Below are 23,670 nucleotides of genomic sequence, written 5' to 3' on the forward strand. Positions count from 1 at the left end.
ATTTAAATGTTATCCATATTTGTAAATATTGTTTATAAATATCATTTTTGCGAACAAGCAAATTTTACTGCATCATATGCATGCATAAAAATGAGTATTTGAGTACATAAAAATGAGTACATTTATACACCTGTGGGTCCCAACAGAGTGCTTAGGCATTCAAACTCTAACAATTGCATTGTTATGTGTGATTTCAATAGTTTTCGTTTTTTTGGGATACCCTGTATAGAAATCCGTCGGGTTGAAGTGAATGTATCAATCATCGTTCTAGTTACGCCCTGCTTCAAAGTCATCTCACGTTTCCGTGATGTCTGTAAATGTCCAATATAAATATAAAGTTATAATATGAAAATAACATGCACACTTATTTAATCACATATCATAATTGTCATAATTTATTCCAATAGATAAATAGGTTTTGTTTTCTTGTTTCAGAATATCGAGTACAGATTCTGCGAGATGAATGGTGTGGAAATAACGTTCACGAAGCGTTTACTTATGCAAGATTTATTCGCAGCAAGGACACGGATGGCTACACGTGGAGGTGCGTTACGCCAGCGGCCATGTTGGCTGAAAACATGTGCTATGACATCACAAAGTGGTCAACCTTGTACTATACTAGAGACAACAAAAAAGAACTTTTAGGAATTAATTAAAACACAGTTGCTTTAGTTAATAATGAGTTAAACTTAGACAGACTATTCAGTAAAACAATATCGCAATTGAGTTAATATAAATAAAGTGGAGAAATGGAAATAAGATATTTTTGTTCTCACAGACCCCATGTTTCAAGACAATGCACTCTTATTAGCTATATTTAAATCAGTGAGTTGTTTTAAAATAGTTGTTTGATTTAGTTTTAAACCCAGCAATGGAAAGACTATTGTAAATATGAACGATTTCATTGGGAAAGTCTGCGGAATGTCTGAGATATATTTTGGCAGATACAGCCTAGTGTGGCTTTAAATGACGTGATCAATTCACGTTTAAAAGTACTTTTCCTATTGGTTCCCAGTTTTTGATAGTTTGTTTTCATCGTTTAATAGTTTTCCCCCCCTGGGCTTTTCAGAAGCTATTTACAAAAATTTAAAAAAATAATTATATTATAATTCTTATCAATAAGACTTATCAATATTTACAAATATTAAATTTAATTTTAAATTGAATATTTACAAAATACAAATATTAGATTTAATGCTTCTTTCAGCTATGACTTCTTCCAGGGTGTTACTGTTGCTAGCATAGTTTTGGAATTTAGTGTGAAGCCAAGATAGTCTAATTCTTGAGTGGGGATGAAGACACATTTGTCAGGGTGAGCTATGAACCCCAAATTGTCTATCAGCTGTGTTGTGTCAATAACATTTGCTGCACAGTCATCTAGGCCTGACCTGTAGTACAGAGTTAGCTATATAGGGGGAAGATTGGTGACCCAATATTCTGAGGTTGCTAACTTAGTTGGCCCTGTAGATCGTCTCCAAAAAGGAGAGATGTCACTGGGACATGCGAGGCGCAAAGGGGCGTGTTTTCTTTGTTAAGGCGCGGTTTTGGCGTTCCCCGCCTCGTCGTTAGTGCTAAGCTGCTAAGATAATAGAAAATTCAATGGCGACATGCGTGACTGATATCCGTCATGGCAGGATAATTATCACTTATGCATGTCATTCATTGTCTGTATGAACTTTATTTGCATTGGTCTGGTTAGAAGTATTCTTCAATAATTATCCAGTATTAATACAATAGTACTTCAAGGGTTCATATGTACATGCAAGGTAGGACAATGCAGTCACCGCAGTAAATCGCTTTTGAACATTTGCGACTGATTCCGATTTTTTTTGACAGTTTCCATGAACTTTTGAAATTGGTTTATATAAATATTTACAACTTTGATCTTGAATCCTGACGCGAACTTGTATATCAGTTAATAAATTGAACGTTAGTGAAGACCTGCTTATCCCATGCATCGCATTTTTATTTTGATCCCCGAATTTCATAATGCCATAAATGCCCTCCTAAATAACTGCTTAATAAGTGTACCATATATATAACATGAACGGCCGTGTTGTATCAGTAGATGTACAAACCCGAGCCGAAGGCGAGTGTTTTTATCTCTGATACAACACGAACACGAATGATGTATATAGTACTTATCAAACAAATACAGGGACCGCGGAGCAGGGTGGCTCGCTGGGCTTTAGCCCCACCAATAATTTTTCCGTAATTAGTCTTTAATTTCGAAAATTTTTTAGTTCGCTCAAATTTACAAGCAATACAAGCGCCAAAATGCTGGAAACTTTACATAGGGCAAGCATTTGACCATTAAAACAGCGTGGTTATCCATTTCAAAATATTTGACATCATAACCAAAGCATGGTTATATTAATTTTCTTGTATGATTGCATGGCGACTTTAGTAATTATAATAACTTGTAGGTACACCACGTAAGTATTAAGTATGAAGGTCCGGGTTAACGGACCGAAAGCTTTGCAGTATTTCATGGCTATATTGTTTAATGTTTGTATATGAGCACCAAACATGCTGGAAACTTTACATTGGACAAGCGTTTGACCACTAAAACAGCGTGAATATCCATTTCAAAATATTTGACATCATAACTAAAGCATGGTTATATTGTTTAATGTTTGTTATGAACGCCAAACATGGTGGAAACTTTACATAGGACAAGCATTTGACCATTAAAACATCGTGGTTATCCATTTCAAAAAATTTGACATCATAACCAAAGCATGGTTATATTGTTTAATGTTTGTTATGAACGCCAAACATGCTGGAAACTTTACATAGGAGAAGCATTTGACCTTTAAAACATCGTGGTTATCCATTTCAAAAAATTTGACATCATAACCAAAGCATGGTTATATTGTTTAATGTTTCTTATGAACGCCAAACATGCTGGAAACTTTACATAGGACAAGCATTTGACCATCAAAACATCGTGGTTATCCATTTCAAAATATTTGACATCATAACCAAAGCATGGTTACATTGTTTAATGTTTGTATATCAGCGCCAAACATGCTGGAAACTTTACATTGGACAAGCGTTTGACCATTAAAACAGCGTGGTTATCTATTTCAAAGTATTTGACATCATAACCAAAGCATGGTTATATTGTTTAATGTTTGTTATGAACGGCAAACATGGTGGAAACTTTACATAGGACAAGCACTTGACCATTAAAACATCGTGGTTATCCATTTCAAAGAAATTGACATCATAACCAAAGCATGGTTATATTGTTTAATGTTTGTTATGAGCGCCAAACATGCTGGAAACTTTACATAAGACAAGCACTTGACCATTTAAACATCGTGGTTATCCATTTCAAAAAATTTGACATCATAACCAAAGCATGGTTATATTGTTTAATTTTTCTTATGAACGCCAAACATGGTGGAAACTTTACATAGGACAAACATTTGACCATTAAAACAGCGTGGTTATCCATTTCAAAAAAATTGACATCATAACCAAAGCATGGTTATATTGTTTAATGTTTGTTATGAACGCCAAACATGCTGGAAACTTTATATAGGACAAGCATTTGACCATCAAAACAGCGTGGTTATCCATTTCAAAACATTTGACATCATAACGAAAGCATGGCTATGTTGTTTAATGTTTGTTATGAGCGCCAAACATGCTGGAAACTTTACATACTATCTATTATTTTCCATTAATCCTTAAATTGAGAGGCATTTGCTGCGATTTCAGAGACCTATATTCCAAAATTTTCCCAGACTCTTCTAGCAGGCGCGCGGTTCCGAGCCCCAGCAATACGAAAAACGCTCCTCGGTCCCTGTAATAGATATATCTAACCTTGTAAGAGAGATAGCTATATCTAAGAGTTATGTTGGCCATAATGTAAAATGTAGCCGAGAAATTGGAAGGTACATTTTATGCAAATCAGGCGAAATCTTTATCCGTAGTTACAAAACTGTGTTAGAAAAATGCAGCACATTTTTTTGACTCATAACTCATTGACTCATAACTCATTGACTCATTAGACTCATTTCAACATTAATCTCGTTTACTGTATGTGATTAAACGTTGTGGGGAATGTAACTATTCTTCGACAGGAATCAAACGTACGCTGTCTTTGGGACTCCCCGAGCAGCGTTTTCATTAACACGGTCAGGGACTTAATGTAAAACAGCGACGAAGAATTAATGTAAAACAGCGACGAAGAATTAATGTAAGACAGCGACGAAGAATTAATGTAAAACAGCGACGAAGAATTAATGTAAAACAGCGACGAAGAATTAATGTAAGACAGCGACGAAGAATTAATGTAAAACAGCGACGAAGAATTAATGTAAAACAGCGACGAAGAATTAATGTAAAACAGCGACGAAGAATTAATGTAAAACAGCGACGAAGAATTAATGTAAAACAGCGACGAAGAATTAATGTAAAACAGCGACGAAGAATTAATGTAAAACAGCGACGAAGAATTAATGTAAAACAGCGACGAAGAATTAATGTAAAACAGCGACGAAGAATTAATGTAAAACAGCGACGAAGAATTAATGTAAAACAGCGACGAAGAATTAATGTAAAACAGCGACGAAGAATTAATGTAAAACAGCGACGAAGAATTAATGTAAAACAGCGACGAAGCATTAATGTAAAACAGCGACGCGGGTAAAAACTCATTCAATGGTTAAGACTTGTTGCATATTTTTATCAGTCGTATTAATGAGGTACAAGACGCTAAAAAAGTTGGGTTTAGACTTTCTATGGAGCAGATTATGATCGATGTAGCGCTCATTGAACTGGTAGCGCTTAATTAGCCATTTCCCAATCGAGCAGGGTACTGGGTCTAGTCGTGAACCGCAAAGCATCTATGGCCTGTTTGGAGGGAAAAGAAATTGTAATTGTAATCATTTGTCCCTCCAAACGTTTCGCGACTCTAGACCCAGTACGCTGCTCGATTGGGAAATGGCTAATTGCTGCGTATTGATTTTAAATTGCAGACGTTGAACATGACGTCAAATACAAGCTTTTAGCCACACTCGATAATTACTCGACCTTGTTTTCATGATAATAGACGTGATCGATAATGCTCATTTACCTTAATTGAAAAAGCTTGAGCGAAATTAAGAAAAAAAACAATAAAAGCGCGCAGTTTCTAAACTCAAAACATTTTATAAATTTATAACACTGCTGTTGGATAACTCTAGAGGTTTAAAGGGTCTTAATTTCGAGTGGAATTATACACAGTTCAAGTTCAAGCCAGGAACAGTTGATAGAAAATGAGTGAACTATAGGTCCTCCGGCAGGAATCGAACCTACGCTTTTGCGATGCCGGTGCAATGATCTTACCACTGAGCATTGAACTATCGCTAGTGGAAAACCGGCTTAAAAGGTGTTCTCACTTCTTAAACTATATGACTGACTACACATTATTACTTTCAAAACGTTCATAAATTCGTAGATGCGAGAAGCTTTATATTCATTCAACTACATACGCGCATGCAGGAAATTTCATAGTAAAAGTTAAAGGCCATTATTGTTGAAAGTTATGTGCAAATTAGTTATATGCAAATCACAATGTCACAAATTTTGGCCCAATAATTATACTTTTATGTCATTTCGTTTGTGTCAATCTTCAGGTGGCATGTCTTAAAGGCAAAAAAACCCAGCTGGTGTTGCGTGTAAGCGGGCGTATATAAATTTATGTTGTGTTGGGTTTAAGAGATCGCAATTGCAATCATGGCTGTCATTATGGTTTTTAGCGCACTACTTTTTATCTTAAAAATATCCCAGCTGGGTAAATGTGAGGTCATCTTTCGAAAAATGCAACAAAAGTACTTAAAGAATCATGTCATTGGTACAAAGACAGCCTATTACGAATTAGAGTGCATTATGCATTGCGCTGCTGACGGTTCATGTTCGTCCGTTAACTTCCAAACATCAGGAATTGGTAAAAAGCTGTGTGAACTCAACAATTCGACACTTCCGGTGACATCTGAAAGTCCGCATACACCAGAGTTCGACCATCTTTACATAGTCAAAGGTAGAAAAAATAGGGAGCCGATATACCTTAGGCGCTTCCTTTCGGCGGCTAAAATGGTCAGACCGCTTGAATTGTAAGTACTGATAAAGTCATCTTGAATTGTAAGTAGTGATAAAGTCGATATTCTTGAATGCATGCAGAGTTCATGAAACACTAAAAAATAGCTACCAGTAATCTGTCTGTACCGAAATACAACAGAACCGCCGTTTGGCCGTTTTAACCATAAAAAGGAAAGCGCTCTTTATTTGTGATATATTTTGACGATTCTCAGTCAAAACCCTGTAAGCTGTCAGCATCTATATATGCTTTCGTGCATTTGAATAGTGTATGTCAAAAACACATCAATCTATTTTCATTTCATTCGCAATTGGATAAAGTGATTCTTGCGAGGTAATTGCCGAATGCATATCTTTCTTACAATAGTAAAGATTTATATGATTATTACTCCGGCGTCAGCGACGGAGTTGAAAATTCGCCCCGGTTTTTTTTTTTTTTTTTTTTTTTTTTTTTTTTTTTTTTTCGTCGTCGCAAGTGTGTAATGGCGCGAAATCTTACTTGTATTTAAAACGTGTATGTGACCGTATTTATCTACGTCCCAGTCTTATCTCCCAAGAGTTGTGGTGCACAGCTTTGGCTAATTTTCCAATGCGCGATTCGATTTCGCTCGCATGACACGGCAATTTCTCCAAGAGGAACAAATAAACCGTTCTTTTCATGCTGTTCGATTAAGTTTAGATAGAATTGGGGTAAGAATATATTTAATACATGTAGATTCCGGTCCTATTTTAATAATATCGCTGCTATTTCGATGCTATCGCTGCTATTTCGATGTGCTTCTGAATTTCGCGATCGAACATTTAGGTTCGCAAGGCATCTAAATGCGAATATGTATGCGAAACAATACGCGAACTGTATTGTTTATGTTCAGAAGCTCTATATTGAAGACTGGCACGTGCGCCGGAGTTAACGCCAGAACGGCGTCTTGTTACATATAATTATACAGGGTGAGTAAAAAAAACTGACACCTTTGAAATTCAAATTAGCTGCAATGTGTCTGTAGTTTGCTGTAAAGCCTAGCGCACACTGGTGCACTTAACACGCACACATGTCACTCGTGACAATTGTCACCTGCACATATTCCTCGTCTGCGGCGACCAAATTGAGATATTCTGTCATTCGTGTCGTAATATCCAATCATCAAACATGTTTGATATTTTCTAACACGCGTGACAAATGCGCCAAGTGTGCGCTGAACAAATGCGATTAAAACATGCAGCAAGGAATATGTAAATAAGAAATACAATAAATAACCTTAAAAGTATGGAGGAACAACGCAGTGAACTGGTTGCAGAAGCCATTTTAGAAGACAAACTGGTACACATATATCCCGAATATCCGTGTATTTACAATGTACGCTCGCGAGATTTCAAAAACAGAGATCTATACGGGAAAAAGCATTTCGTCCATCTATCGTTTCGTCCATATTTTACAATTGGCTACCCTTATATAAGGCAAAATTTCTTCGTCTTCAGACAAATAATCGTCACTTTTATACTCCATGTTTAGTTTGTTTATTTTTATATTTCACATTTACATATTCCTTGCTGCATATTTTAATCGCATTTGTTCAGCGCACACTTGGCGCATTTGTCACACGTGATAGAAAATATCAAACATGTTTGATTATTGGATATTACGACACGAATGACAGAATATCTCAATTTGGTCCCCGCAGACGAGGAATGTGTGCAGGTGACAATCGTCACAAGTGACGTATGTGCGTGCTAAGTGCACCAGTGTGCGCTAAGCTTAATGTAACAGAAGTTGCCTAAAATATCTAATGGTATACGAAGCATATCAAATAAGTGAACCCATTAAATAACTTTAAACATAAAGTTTCATTGTTCCCTTTGGGAGTTAAAATGCATTCTAAGCTCTGTGATAAAAAATAACGTTGAATTAATTCAATTGGTTTAAACACTTTCGCATTAATTAACCACGTCTTGTTGATTGTACACAATGGGAATTGTCAAATTTCAGTTTGCGGCTAATTTGAATTTCAAAGGTGTCAGGTTTTTTTTACTCACCCTGTATCTACCGTTTTTTGTGATACATCCATGCATGTCTGCGCGTATTACAAGGAGATCATTTCCCATTCTTATTCACAGAAAGATTCGAATTTCGATCGAAAAAGTCTTGAAACTCCAACAATACAAGATGCAGGTAAGCCGGTATGAAAAGGTTGTAGGAACGTGATCATCATAAAAAAGCATGTAGGAACATCGTGTTACAAATATTACGTGTTGCAAATATTATGCAGGAAAATATTCTATTGAGTTTATGTCTGACCAATATATATCTATTGTAATAGTGCAAAGATTCAGGTGTATATATGAAATGTATATTGTGATGTTGCCATTCTGAGTCACCAACTTATAAAACGTATATATATATATATATATATATATATATATATATATATATATATATATATATATACACTTATATATATATACTTATATACGTACATATATAACAACAACTTTGCATCTGCATTTGCATGCGATGCAAATAAAATAGCTTGACAAGTATATAATTATATTTACATATAGACAATAGTATATATAATTATATTGTTACTTCTCTCTTTGACGATATTTTATTTCCTTGCAGAAGAATTTGATCTGGATTTTCAAACCTTTCAAGAGTTAACTTTACTTCACAACGATGTTCCAAAGATGTCTAACTTGACACTTAAGTTCTGGATCAAAACATTTAAAGCAGAGAAAATGGCTCTTTTATCCTACGGAGTGAATAAAAGCGGCGAAGAATTTAGACTCATAGTTATGCGAGAAGTGATAATCCTTGAAGTTCAATCATCGCAAAGGTATGAAGTATACATTTTTTTACAAAAAGCGGCGTTCGGTCGTATTATAGTAAAACAATCAAAAACTAATTTGTTTAATTTACTAAAGCTCACTTCAATTTATCGTGATAATCATTTGGTCCGAATATATTAAAAAATAAAAAAGTCAAAAGTTTGCGAATGAATCTTTAGAAAAACCATTACCAGAAATTTGGGACAAGATGGCGTCTTGCATTCGGATAAAAACAAACATGGCGGCCAAATTTCATGCGAAACAATATGGCTTAATCACAAAACTTTAAATTACGCTTCCTATGTGTGTTTTTTTCTTGGTTCGGAGTTCGAATTCTGTAAATCGCTCAGAAAGGAAGAGTTATAACAAAAAATATTCACTCACTAGCAAATCCTCTAGGTTCCTGAGTGCGATTTATATACAAGTCCAATTTGAATGATTCGGCTATATAAACCATAGTAATATCGGTAAACATGCTCTACAATCTGGTCAAATACACCACTTTCCTTTTGGACGATGTAAAGTTCGGAGTCGGAAATGTCTTTGGTTGTGATATAGCTACCGATATAACTCATAAATATCTTCGTATTTTTTACCGCCACGGTTCCCACAGCGTTTGAAATTTCATGATTCTTCAGTGTGTTAAGCATCCGGCCATATACATTTGAAGCATAATTATAATTGCATAATTATACCATCGAGCCATTTTATGAAATTTTCACCAATTCCTCTGGTCAAGAAACGGACGCTGCCCACGAACGCGGACGCAAAATGTCCCAAATTTCTGGTAATGCATAACAAATAAGTTTTCGCTCGAGCGTAAAATATAAGATTCCGGACCGTGGCCAGATATCGTAAAATTCTGTCCGTTGCTACAGCCAATCAGATTGCAGGATAGGCTAAGATCCGCCCGCTGCTGATTAATAAAAAAATAAATATATATTATTTCAGGCATTTTCCTGTTCCGCCAATCAATGACGGCCATTGGCATCATGTGGGAGCATCGTGGTCTCTTGGAAAATACGCCATTTTTCTTGACGGTACATTGGTCTACACTGGAGATGGTCTTGGTTTGGGGGTACCATTGAAAGATGGGGGTGTCTTCGTCATAGGACAGAAACTGGAAAGGGCAGACGAGATTTCTGAGGGTTCGTTTTCGGGCAAACTGAGTCAATTAAATGTCTGGAGTGAATTTCTAACTGTTTCTCCTGATGATGTCGAAATTAATTCCACAAACAGAAGATGTTCTGGTAGTGCATCAGGAAATGTTTTCAGCTGGAGTTCTCTTAAGAACACTCGCAGTCACACAGTGGTCAAGGAACAGCCAAGTTCGTGTAAACCACTCCGAAAAAGTAAGTCAGTCTGATTTCTTGTTCTGAGAGACGTAATTAAATAATTACGATTTACGACTGACATTTTTCACCCTTTCAACACATTGAAGGCGTTTAAACGCTAAAATTTTCGTGAGAAAAAACTCGAAATCAATTTATTATAGAGAAGTAAATATGAAACCAAATCATGGATGTGACTTTTTTTTAATTAGACCTGAAGTATGACATTGTCACGACATCTTCACAAACCAATCAATACGTCCATACCGTACCACCACGAAAAGAATTCGAGGCTTTCACTTTAACATCATGGATCAAATTTGAAAATACGCCGGTGGAACTGGACACAGAACCCCTGACATTTGTTGATTACATCAATGCTTCAGGAACCCGTTTGCTCTCAATTTATCTCACCGCAGAAAATCTCACCTTGGAGATACATGGAAATCATGAAAAAAGGCAGGGTTTTACTTAAAACTAGCTCTGCTTTCAGAAAGGAGGTCATATACTGATATACAGCAAATCTGTGATGAGATAATTTCTGGATAAGAGTTTTATTTTCAATGAAGCTTTTTCAAGTATTCACTTACAGCTTCTCCAAAATAAATGTACGACTTGTTAATAATAAAAACGTTGTTAGGCTGTTTTGGATCGCATGATTTTAGCGTTTCGTGACACTATTTACCCGACACTGAGTCAAAATTCTGTGAGAGAGCTACGGTAAAACTAACTAATCTTTTAAACGTTTTAGAGAAGCAAGGATTCCAAGGTTTTGGAATGAATTCCCAGCATATTGGCATCATATTGGTACGACGTGGTCGAGTGATTCAGGCCACTGGAAGATATATCTGGATGGTTCATTGGTCTCCATCATGCATGGTGTAGCTTCAAATATGACCATTCCTGCAGGAGAAGAAATTTCCTTGCAATTAAGTAAGTAGCATTTTTGGTTTAGTACTACGAAATTGACGAATAAATTCAAAGAGGTGTCGTATGTTTGTTGATAAATCCACAATTTAAATTTATAAAATACTTGCATGCCTTAAGATACAAAATCTACCCATTCACCTGTTCAAAAACACTTCAAAAAGGCTTTAAGATCGTTTAAAATCGTAGATTTTTCACCATCTAATTGAATCAAAGTTTTTCTATCCGAAAGCATCTTTTACTTTATATTTTAATCAATTTTAGGAGTGAATTTTTCGTATATTTTCAAAACCATCGGAATGAAAAATATTCTTTGAAAAAATTTTTATGCCTCGTCTTAAACTCACCCATGCGCATAATTTACAAAAACGCCCAATGTCCATGAAATAATGGCGAACAACTTTGATTTAGCATTTGCATTCCCGGCGTGATTTACATCTCCGGGCGGAATTAGTACCCGCCCGGTGCTTTGCGCCGGCTCGGGGATTTGTACACTTTCTTGCTAAACAGATGCAGAAATTACAGCCTGGACTGCATGTTAATCATTCATTCATCGGCAAATAAATGAAATAATTCAGTGCAATCATATCACTAGAGTAGATCAGAGTGGATATACAATTAAATCATGAATTGTTGTTGAACTTCAGATGGACCCAAGCACAACATCTCTCGAAGTAGACTCAATATATGGAACTATGAAATTGATGGACATGTATTACCGCTAATGGCAAACAAAGGACCATTGTTTGAAAACGGTAACGTCTTCGCGTGGTTTGGAATAAAGTCAAAGGTTACCGAAGACGTTACATTCAAAGAGACACCAAGTGATCTACACAATTCTCGTAAGTAAAGAACGACTATAAATAAAAAACAGAATTCCCAGGCGCGATCGATTTAGTATTTCTTTTCGTTATGACCTAACTTGTCATTCAACAGAGTACAGATGAAATAAAGTTGTATTCATTGAGATAACTTTTTATATTTGTTTGAAACGTAGATGTTTGCATCCATGTATTGATTTTTAACTACATGCAAATGCAGTATTGGTCATATCATTATTTTGACATTTATTGTGTTCATCTTTAGGAATCCTTTTTCTACCCTGTCATCTTAATTTCAAGATCCTTAGATTTTTCCGTTCATGCTGTAGACGTCTCTTGTTAGACGATGTTTTTTATCTTCTCATTTTTCCAGGAGCAGAATCTGTGTATCAGATGGATTTTCCTCAAGCTACGGTCGAAAACTACGTCAAAATAGAAAACGCCATTCGCGACAACATCACCGTCTTTTCTGTGTGTTTTTGGGCAAAATTTTTGAAGACGCGCTCTTCCATATTTTTGTACTCAAGTCATGTTCATGCCAGGGAAATTGCAGTTTTTTTGTATGGCAACTTGTATTTAGACCTTGCGATCAAGAACATATGGAGTGCCAATGAGTTAGTGACAACTAAATCTAATCGATCAACAAGTGTGCCGACCGTCTAAATCCGAAATACCATTTTACAGCATTGTTGCACTATTCTTCAATATAATGCCTCTTAGAGTAGCTTACCACTGAGTTAGTTTGCCTGAAAGGTTTGACAATATTTCTATGGGAGTAAGAGTAGTAACCTCTGTGTGCTTTGATTTTAACTCTTTAGACCTACGATCTCTGCTTACGATTCTTGGCATTTCTATTGCCTACAGTGGAGAAACAATGATGGTTTAATCGAGGTTTACCAAGACGGGATAAAAGTTGAAAATACAACGAAAGCGGAAGGTTACACTATACCCCCCAACGGAACAGTGGTTCTTGGTCAGAATCCGAATTTCTATGATGGAGGAAGTTTCGAGCGCAAGGAGGCGTTCCAAGGAAGCCTCGCAGATTTGAATCTCTGGAGGAAATTTTTGACAGTAAATGTTATACAAGGAATGGCATCTGGGGTGATTAATGTTAATGGTGATCTCTTTCAATGGAGAAATTTCAGAAATCATGTGTTCGGCGACGTGAACGTACGGAATAGATCTGAAGCAGAGATTCCAGGTATACTGCAATGATGTACAAATAATATTTGCCTAAGTAATGATAATTTACCATCGAAACTAAAAAGTTTTGTCAGTTTAACAAGGGTATATCGCGTAATATGCGATATCGCTTGACCAATCAGAGGTCATAATTTTCAAGTTGCAATTATACTAAATTCCGTATTATTCTCTCACAGGATCATGTTATATGCTAATTTCAATACTTCAAAGTCACCTCAAAGGCCGGAGTGGCGTAACTAGAACAATAACCCGGGGGGTTAAATATTCATATATCCAGTTCTGCCCGACGGAATAGCTCACAATAGACACTTCCCGAATTTGTTTTCAGGGAATGAAAACCATCCCACAAACAATGATTTCATTGTTTTGTGTGCACTCGAGCAAATTTCGTGAAGTGTTCGAATCCGTTAGAAATGAAATAGATGAAATAAAAGTTGTATTCATTGAGATAACCTTTTATATTTGTTTTAAACGTGGATGTTTGCATTCATGTATTGAGTTTTAACTACATGCATATGCGGTATTGGTCATATCATTATTTTGACATTTATTGTGTTCATCTTTAGGAATCCTTTTAATACCCTGTCGTCTTAATTTTAGGTTCCTTAGATTTTTCCGTCCATGTTGTTAGACGATGTTTTTTATCCTCTTTTTTTTCCAGGAGCAGAATCTGTGTATCAGATGGATTTCCCTCAAGCTACGGTCGAAAACTACGTCAAAATAGAAAATGCCATTCGCGACAACATCACCGTCTTTTCTCTATGTTTTTGGGCGAAATTTTTGAAGACGGACACTTCCATATTTTTGTACTCAAGTCATGCTCATGCCAGGGAAATTGCAGTTTTTTTGTATCACAACTTGTATTTAGACCTTGCGATCAAGAACATATGGAGTGCCAATGAGTTAGTGAGAACTAAATCTAATCGATTCGAAAAAGTAGATCAACAAGTGTGCCGATCGTCTAAATCCGAAATACCACCTTACAGCATTGTTGCAATGTTCTTTAATAGAATGCCTCTTAGACTACCTTACCACTGAGTTAGTTTGCCTGAAATGTTTGATAATATTTCCATGGCAGTAAAAGTAGTAACCTCTGTGTGCTTTGATTTTAACTCTTTAGACCTACGATCTCTGCCTACGATTCGTGGCATTTCTATTGCCTACAGTGGAGAAACAATGACGGTGTAATCGAGGTTTACCAAGACGGGATAAAAGTTGAAAATACAACGAAAGCGGAAGGTTACACTATACCCGCCAACGGAACAGTGGTTCTTGGTCAGAATTCGAATTCCCATGGAGGAAGTTTCGTGGGCAAGGAGGCGTTCCAAGGAAGCCTCGCGGGTTTTAATCTCTGGAGGAAATTTTTGACAGTAAATGTTATACAAGGAATGGCATCTGGGGTGATTAATGTTAACGGTGATCTCTTTCAATGGAGAAATTTCAGAAATCATGTGTTCGGTCACGTGAACGTACGGAATAGATCTGAAGCAGAGATTCCAGGTATACTGTAATGATGTACAAATAATATTTGCCTAAGTAATGATAAATTACCCTCGAAACTAAAATGTTTTATCAGTTTAACAAGGTTATCGCGTAATATGCGATATCGCTTGACCAATCAGAGGTCATAATTTTTATGTTTTAATTATCGGGATCATGCTGATTTCAATACCTCACCTCAAAGCAGTGGCGTAACTTGAACAATAACCGGGGGGGGGGATGGATTAAATATCCAGTTCTGCCCTACGGATTTCTTTTGTAAGTGCAATAGCTCACAATAGACACTTTCCGAATTTGTTTTCGGGGAATGAAAACCATCCCACCAACAATAGATTTCATTGTTTTGTGTGCACTCGAGCAAATTCGGGAAGTGTCTATAGAAATCCATCGGGTTGAAGTGAATATATCAATTATATATCATAATTGTCATAATTTATTCCCATAGATAAGTAGGTTTTGTTTTCTTGTTTCAGAATATCGAGTACAGATTCTGCGAGATGAATGGTGTGGAAATAACGTCCACGAAGCGTTTACTTATGCGAGATTTATTCGCAGCAAAAACACGGATGGCTACATGTGGAGGTGCGTTACGCCAGCGGCCATGTTGGATGAAAACATGTGCTATGACATCACAAAGAATTCAACCTTGTACTATACTAGAAACAAGAAAGAAGAGCTTTTAGGAATGAATTAAAACGTAGTTGCTTCAGTTAATATTAGCGACCTTAAGCATGCAGGACGCGAACGCGACGACGACGGCTATCAATACAATGGGTCATTGAAAAGAAATGAAAAATTAAAGACCAATGATGGGTTTTAGAAGTCGTCTTTGTTCTGTTTACAACGGGAAAACGTGTTTTTTTTCGTCTTGCCTACAACGGGTGCATTTCAGGACCCAGGGAGCCCTAGTGCCTTACCTCGAATTAGGCTCTATAGAATGGTCCTTAAACATAAACACAATTTTCTTAACGCCGTATACTCACTAAATAGGTACAATTAATAATATACAACAACAACTTTGCTGTAGCATTTATTTAAAGGAGAAATTCAGCCGCGTCGTCGTCGTGTTGCCGTCCAACATGCTTAAGGTCCCTAGTGAGTTAAACTTAGACAGACTATTAAAACTATGACGCAATTTAGTTAATATAAATAAATTAGAGAAATGGAAATAAGATATTTTGTTCTCACAGACCCCATGTTTCAAGACAATGCACTCTTATTATATTTAAATCAGTGAGTTGTTCTAAAATAATTGTTTAATATAGTTTTAAACCCAGCAATGGAAAGATTATTGTAAATATGAACGATTTCATCAGGAATGTAACAATGCACTATTGTGTTTAGATAATGTAACAGTGCACCATTGTAATTAGATAATGTAACAGTGCACCATTGTAATTTGATATGACAGTCTTGATCACGTGTATATAGGGAGCACGAGAATGAAACAGATCACACTAACCAGTCTAACCTGACGGTTTTCATTAGCATCGGGGATTGTTGTAGAATTGGACACGTATTCTCTCGACCTACACTCACTTTCCAAATTTGGAGTTTTTATTATACCAACTGGTCGCTCTGGAAAAAGCGGTCTTCTTTCTTCTGCTTGACTGGGTTGTGCTGTTTCTCTGATGGTTTTGGTTCTTCCGAATGGCTCCCTGTTTTCTGCTTTGATTTGCGTGTCTGTTTGCCATGTTTTTGTCTTCGTTGATGCTTTGATTTCTTCTCCTCCCGAAGGTCTTCTATCGTCCCAAGCTTTTCACGAAATTATTCACGAAAAGATATTGCCCGAATGTGCAAGTGTATATATCTCTTCTTGTAACAATCCTTTTCCAAAAAGTGTAAAGCCGATAAAGGTGTCTCTTTTCTCCCTGAATGTAAGACTCCAGGGTAGACATCACCGGTCTCATTAAATTGATCATCTTCAACCCTCACAGGACTGTCAAAACTTCCAGTTTTATTTGATCGTCTATTTTCAACTGCATTATAGGACGGTCATGAAAACCACCACTTTCCACCAATTGTTCGTCTCCAACGTTGGTAGGACTGTCAAAGCTACTAGTTTCAATACATTGTTCGCCTTTCACTTGGGAAGGACTTTCAAAATTCTCTTGCGTCGTCTGTTCGTCACGCAGTCGAAATTCATTCTGTAAATTAGTTTCAAAGTCTGTGGAGAATCTGTCTTCAATGAAATCATTCATAAATTCAAATGAGCCGAGTTCGTTTAAGGCACTTCAGCGGGAGGGGGGGGGTTGGGGTGGAGAGGAATGCTTACGTAGTGACTATGACATATTAATAAGTAAACTTGTAACGCGACCTGAGTGATGTGTTTGTGCCATACAACATGCTTTCAAATATATAAAATGATGAAATATAATCAAGGGCGATTTCAACTATTTGCAGAGATCACTGCCGTTTAATATTTCTAACTCTGATAGCATGAACATGAATATTTTTGTCCCACTTCTCTTATCTCAATCCGAAAGAAAATATAGAAATATTTCTCAGCGAGCCTTTTTCTCTGGAGGTGGAAATCCAGGCCTAAGGAAACGTTAATACTAAGTTAAGTATTTTCTTAACGGATTTTAGATGATCTTTAAAGTGGTTTTAAGAATAACTGGAATCTCCTCCGTTGGAAGGCCACTGAATGTAAACCAGGCGTTTTTTTTATGTACAGATTAATATTTACCCACTTGCCATGACCAGAAATTAGATGCAAAATGGCGCGAGGCATAAAAGGTGAATATTTAATTAGTCTTGTTTACACACTGGTCACTACACAGTACAAACGCAAGAAATAGATAAGAACAACACGATTTACCTGTCCGTCTTTTATATTCTCTCGCCAAATTTGTATCATGTTTTCTCAGTTTGTAGAACTGTGTTCAATCAAACACAAGACGGCAAAACAAGTATATTGAATCGGCAAACCGGTTCCAAATGTTATTAAAACTGTACGACAACAAACAATTTTATCTTCCATTTTTTGTTGATATTTTGCGTCTTGCATGACATGTTTTGGTCTTTATAATATCGTCATATTACCATTGTTTCTTAACTGCAAGTCTTATTGTTGAGAACACATGATAATCCCGAAAATACTCGACTCTTCTATAATTTACAAATGCTATAGAAGAAGCATGCAGACTTTTCTCGCAGCTAGTCTAAACGCCTGTTCCTAGTTATGCTAATATTATTTTGTTCCTTCGCTGTGAGAACAATCAATTTTTATAGAAGGAATAAATAATTATGATAACTTCGTCTGGGTGGCTAAAGCCTGCGCACACGAGATATATCTGCTGATCCGGACCAGGAATACTAACAAAAATAGTTACTAACCGAAATTTCAACTATTTTAAAGCTTGCTTACAAACTGAATTAATATCGCGCGTTACTTTGCTTGCACACATTCACAGCTTAACAAAAAGTAGGACACTGGTCACGTGCTTTCCAGAAGTGTGCAGCAAATTGCAAAATCGGCCTTTAATCTACGAATTTAACAGTGAGCGGGCAAAAAAGATTAATGTAAGTTAACAAATATACCACTACATATCAAAATTGAATATTTAAAGCAACGATAGATAAAGATTTGATTGCAAAAAGAAAATTCATGTTTATTGGCTTTAATCACTGAGGAACACATTTAGTACGGTATATTATTAATCAACTATCTTTTCAATCAAGAATCGAATATTTATGTATGTAAGTTTCATTAAGTTTTTTTTTCAAATCAGAGGATTTTAGTGGCTCGGTTGCCATGGTGACTCGGTAGATTGCCATGGGTGCTCAGTAGAATTACCCCGCGAATCCTCGGTTGGTGTCCAAGGAGACTCAGTTGATCTCCACCATGGACGTTCTGTAGATCTCCACCATGGACGTTCTGTAGATCTCCACCATGGACGTTCTGTAGATTTTCACCATGGACGGTCTGTGGATCTCCACCATTGGTGTTCTGTAGATCTCCACCATGGACGTTCTGTAGATCTCCACCATGGACGGTCTGTGGATCTCCACCATGGACGCTCTGTAGATCTCCACCATGGACGGTCTGTGGATCTCCACCATGGGTGTTCTGTAGATCTCCACCATGGACGTTCTGTAGATCTCCACCATGGGCGTTCTGTAGATCCCCACCATGGTCTCTCTGTAGTTCTCCATGCATAATTTCTGGTAGTTCTATAATGAGGATGTTCGGTAGGGCGGACTGCACCTGTCAAATCTGAGAAGAAAGCATATTTAGCAAATTGTGTTGTGAAAGAAGATAAATTATGCAGAAATTGGCAAAGGGCATTTTATTTTCACATACATCATATCATTATTTTCTAGGGTTTTTGGGAAAACAAAATAGGGCCTATACCTCTGAATATACTTGTGATAAATTGCTGAACGTAACCGAGAGTGTAGAAAGCAGAGAATAGTTATTGACTAATAAGCTAAGTCGTTTCCAGTGAGAATTTTAGCAAATATGAAGGAAAAGGTCTTCCGCGGATAGATTCATTGTGTTAATAAAATATTTTGATACATACACAATCAAATTCAAACTCAATTAAAAAGCAAATTCCGAATAACAAGATATCTTGAGAGTCAAAATATGAATCAAGCATAACAGGTTCAAACTGTAAATTTTCGACTCTATTTCAAAGTCATTCGTTTCTGTCTGAAGATGAATGACTTTAAAATAAAGTCGAAAATTTTGCAGTTTCAACCTGTGTCTTGCTTGATTTATATTTTGACTATCAAGATGCCTTGTTTATTAATTATTTTTTACTTTTTCTAATGTCGGCTGGTCATGGTTTTTTAAATTCAAACTCTACATTTTTCAATTAAAATATAAATCATCTTCAGAGGAATTCTTCAGAAGATAAACTTTACAAAATATATCAATACCAGAGATGATTCAGATTTAAATTCTGATTCAGATTTGTTTCTTTCGCAAGGTCAAGATGATGACGTTATATCAAATACATTATCAAATGCAAAATGATGGTAACGTCCGGGCTTACGGACCGAAAGCTCTGCAAAACTAAAGTCCAAATTACTATTATCGCTATGCAAACTTTCAAAGATTCGGTAAAAGCTTTATTTTATACAAGGAAGAATGATAGTATGATCATGTTCAGATTCCAAGCAATGAATAATTATGTATGCATCACTGATATCACTGTTTGTAAAAAACGTTGCAAAATGCCGGTGGATAGCAACAAAGTAAACAATCTTTGATAAATGTTTGCTGTCGAGCAACAAGCAAAGACAGGTTAAGCCTAAGTCACCTTCGCCAAAAATGTTCTGGAGTTTTTCATCATATCTTTCCTAAAAAATAAAGCATAAATTTTTTGTTTTTATCTTGTCTCAATCTTAACCCACCACATTCTTCACAAAGTTGGCTTGAACTGCAGGAATTACACTAATCATTAAATCTGCTTTGAGACGAGGATAAAGTGGGGACAGGGCCATGGCATGGAGGCGCAGGCTAGGGATTACTGGCAATTTGTACTGTCAGTCAGGCATTTCTTGTTTAAATCAAAAAAAAAATAGTCAGTCAGTATGCGTGTACCGGCACAGTATGCTCGAGAATGGAGAATTTTTGGAGAAATCATTCGTCAATCCTAAAGTTATTTAGGCCCGTATACGCCCGTAAATTGTAATATGCTTACTCGAATTCTTCAGCAGCCTCTTCTATGTCCGAATCTAGATGATAAAATCAATTATTTGGGCTTAATTCGTGTTCTACACACAAAAAAAGATGCCGTTGTTAAAGGACTCATCACAAACCTTCACTGTCTCGCTTCTGAATAGGTTTTCCATTACATCCAAACACGAAAAAAGCCACCTAGAAATACACAATTCAAAACATTTCTTTTGGCTTTTTTGAGCGCGAGACAATAATAGATAGTGGCAGACTAGTTAGTATGTATCCCTGCTAAAAACTATTAAATTGCAGCCAAACAGCGATTGGTTTGTATAGCTACTTTTTTAGTCCATTCAAATAATGATATAGTCACACTTTTTTATACGAGAAAAACGAATTAACGGAGACAAGACAGACTTACCGCAATGACTAAAAATACCCTCATTCTGTTTACAGTTTTCTTCGATTTGAAAAAATTTGGAACGTGATCTCGTACTGTATGAAGGTGTTGTGTCTCCGAACGTCACTATACAAGAATAATGTCAAGCACATACCGATGCAAAATTTATAACTCCAAATTAAATCATTTGCAATGTTAATTACTGGTGGAAAAACCAAGTCTTGTTGACAAAAAGCTTTGCTATACATGCATACATGCTGTTCAAATGTTTAATTACTAGCAAGAGGTAATAAAGCAATCATGTCAGTTTTGTGAGATAATTAAAGCAATTATTTGGAAGGAATTTATTAATTACGTACGGGTATATCGGTTATTTAGCTTTTGCTGCGTCATATTCCGCGGTTATGCAAGTGTTCATATTTTCGGAATCGTTTAGTTTCCCCGGATAAAATCAAAACCCAATCCTTATTCGTGAAAGCCCAGTATATACATGCTTAAATTGCATTGGAAATAAATACCGGCAGTATTACGGAATAGCATGCGGGAAGACCATAAGACCATATTTTATGCCTGAAGGTATAGGGATGGGAATTCTAGCAAGTTTACTCTCAGGAGAAGATTATATGCAGGATATCTGGAAATCGGGCCAGTTTCAAGAACTGTGCAGTTAAATAAAGGTGGGGGGTTACACGAGACACGCGAGTTCAAATTCCCTCCCCTGGTCCTTCCGTCCTGTCTGTTCCCCACATTCACGGACCTAATTTGGGTATCGTCAGTTTGCCGGGCTGCTCCGAGTAGCGACGCATGTGTATGCAGCTAAACTAGCGGCTGGGTTGCCCGATTCGAATGGTACAGACTTGGCGCGTTCAAACCGGGCTCGTATTTTAAAGTGTTCCTTCGATTCACAGATTCTCAAAGAAAATTGCCCTGTTTAAAAACTGCGTCAAAAACGAGCCGAATTTCATTTCTCGGTTATTGTTATGCCGGCTTTTTAACCCGGGTCCGGGATATTGCTCTCGTCTTGCGAACAGTTTTTTACTAATACTGACTATACTGCATCTATGAAGAATAAAACCTTTTCAGCGATAATAGTTATTCGGCCTGCTTAAAGACAATTTGTTATGGTAACAAATAAAACTGTTGCGTGGCAAGCGTCTGCATATTGTTAATCTCAATTGCGCTTGAAATTAAAAAAAGAATTCAGAATATCTTCAAATTATTGACTTTTTTCATTATTTACCGACACTATTCTATGCCTGCCAGGGCTCGTTTAAGTTTGTTTACACAAGACTATATTACCGAACAGTATTGGCAAACAAAAATATCTTAGTAAAGCGTAACGTAATAGTTTCACAACTGTTCAGAACTAAATTTAGTGTAAATTTAAAACAGCTTTGGATGATCCAACATTGTGAAATTGAAATCCAAATTTTAGGGGATCAGACATACCAATGCAATATTCTTCATTGATTAATTTTCCTAATTTTTCGACTAACTTTGGCGTCAGATATCCTTGCTGATTTTAGTGTTGAAGGGCAGCAAATTAGTACAACGAATGGAAGAAAGCAACTTTGCCTAATGTGATACGGAAATTAAGAGAGTTTGGACTACCTAGAAGCATATGTAAAGTTGCAGAATATTTCATTGCACTCAATAGATTATTTACATGCATCAATGACTTTAGTATGACTCAATACTGATCTCATGCAAGAATGAGAGAGTAGATTTGCTGTAATTTTATCTGTGTGTTGATTTTTTATTATGTTTTGTTTCCATGCAGACCACAACTGTTTATTGCTATTTATCAATCACTTCGAGAATCGACAATCTGATCTTGTTCTAAATTCCTGAGGGTTACATAAGCATTTAAAGAGCTCATATAGCTAAAAGCTTCCGTTTTTCTCAAATTTAGTTTTAATCTTTTTCTCCTCGATCTTTTTATTAGACAATAATGTATTGAAGTGGCTATGGCAGTAGTTAAACGCTTAATCGTTTAGGTGTAAATATTTTAACAACTTGTATACAAACAGCCAGAGATTAAGGTGCGTTCAAAGCCTAATTATGCGATTAAAATATGAAGCTTTGAAAGTGCTTTGGCGCTTTTATTGCCGTCCAGAATTTTCACTGGTTTGGGTTTTAGTTTGCTTTTAACTGTTTTAATCTAGGAATGATTTTCCTGCCGTTTGCATCTGGCATGACTGCATGTGGTAAACGTTTCCTCGTTGTAAAAACACGCTCTCTAACACCGCCGTCACCGCGCGATCCAATATGTGGACGATTTTTATACCAAACGTAGTACAGCTGTAAATTAGCTAGCACTTCAATTTTTTTCTGTGTTTAGAGGAGACGCAACGTTTTTAATAACTGCGCATGCTCAGGCTGTTACTTGCACGCAGATTTTGACTGGTAAATGAACCAATTAAAATTGAGAATAATGTGAAGTATTAGATGTACTAATGCTAATTTCAGAGGTGCGGCGACTGGTTGCATGTGTGGGGACTCGCCCCAATGATTCGCTGTTTCAAAACATTTGTCGAAATGCTTTTTTATTGGCAAAGAAAAATACCCTTTTGAGTGAACAAAACAAATAGGGATTTTTCAAGCCAATTGCATGCACTGGGGTCGGTTGTTCGAAAGGTGTTTAGCTTAAGATAAAGTTAAAAGATAAGAATTACAATACTGTCAAGAAATAACCTAACACTGCGGTTGCAGCTCGCTTGGGGTTAGGTTGCAGTTCGGTCGCGGTTCAGTCGCGGTTTGGTCGCGGTTCGGTCGCGGTTTGGTCGTGGTTTGGTCGCGGTTTGGTCGCGGTTTGATCGCGGTTCGGTTGCGGTCGACCAATAACTTTGTGAAGGGAAACGATTTTGCTAAAGAGCTTTAAAAAATTAACAATTAATAAAGGGGTATAAAGAGAACCACACATAATGTATGCAACTTCAATCTTTA

The 23,670-nt window shown here is 36.6% G+C and overlaps 1 protein-coding gene and 1 long non-coding RNA gene across 5 annotated transcripts in view; one reads left to right on the forward strand and one right to left on the reverse strand.

The window, feature by feature from the left end:
- LOC114531032 overlaps window positions 1-16,099 on the forward strand; it is a 37,912-nt gene extending 21,813 nt beyond the window's left edge. For 2 of the 4 annotated variants that reach the window (XM_028552672.1, XM_028552671.1), the window contains 7 exons: window positions 10,996-11,177; window positions 11,819-12,013; window positions 12,366-12,606; window positions 12,811-13,193; window positions 13,857-14,097; window positions 14,316-14,695; window positions 15,169-16,096. In XM_028552672.1, the coding sequence (XP_028408473.1) occupies window positions 10,996-11,177; window positions 11,819-12,013; window positions 12,366-12,606; window positions 12,811-13,193; window positions 13,857-14,097; window positions 14,316-14,695; window positions 15,169-15,389 (1,843 nt within the window). In that variant the 3' untranslated portion in view covers window positions 15,390-16,096. Of the gene's footprint in view, window positions 1-8,202; window positions 8,258-8,707; window positions 8,922-9,864; window positions 10,266-10,456; window positions 10,704-10,995; window positions 11,178-11,818; window positions 12,014-12,365; window positions 12,607-12,810; window positions 13,194-13,856; window positions 14,098-14,315; window positions 14,696-15,168 lie in introns of all 4 variants that reach the window. The other 2 variants (XM_028552674.1, XM_028552673.1) reach the window with 2 other exon arrangements.
- A 3,865-nt stretch (window positions 16,100-19,964) lies between these two features.
- LOC114531036 lies at window positions 19,965-20,846 on the reverse strand. The gene is made up of 4 exons (XR_003687815.1): window positions 20,746-20,846; window positions 20,468-20,525; window positions 20,350-20,383; window positions 19,965-20,005 (listed from the first exon to the last, which is right to left on the reverse strand). It is a non-coding gene; the product is annotated as an uncharacterized LOC114531036 (long non-coding RNA).
- Between the last annotated feature and the right edge of the window lie 2,824 nt (window positions 20,847-23,670).

The sequence above is a fragment of the Dendronephthya gigantea genome, unplaced genomic scaffold (genome assembly GCF_004324835.1).
Source record: "Dendronephthya gigantea isolate DGI-Jeju-01 unplaced genomic scaffold, DenGig_1.0 000068F, whole genome shotgun sequence".
NCBI classification, from domain to species: Eukaryota; Metazoa; Cnidaria; class Anthozoa; order Malacalcyonacea; family Nephtheidae; genus Dendronephthya; species Dendronephthya gigantea.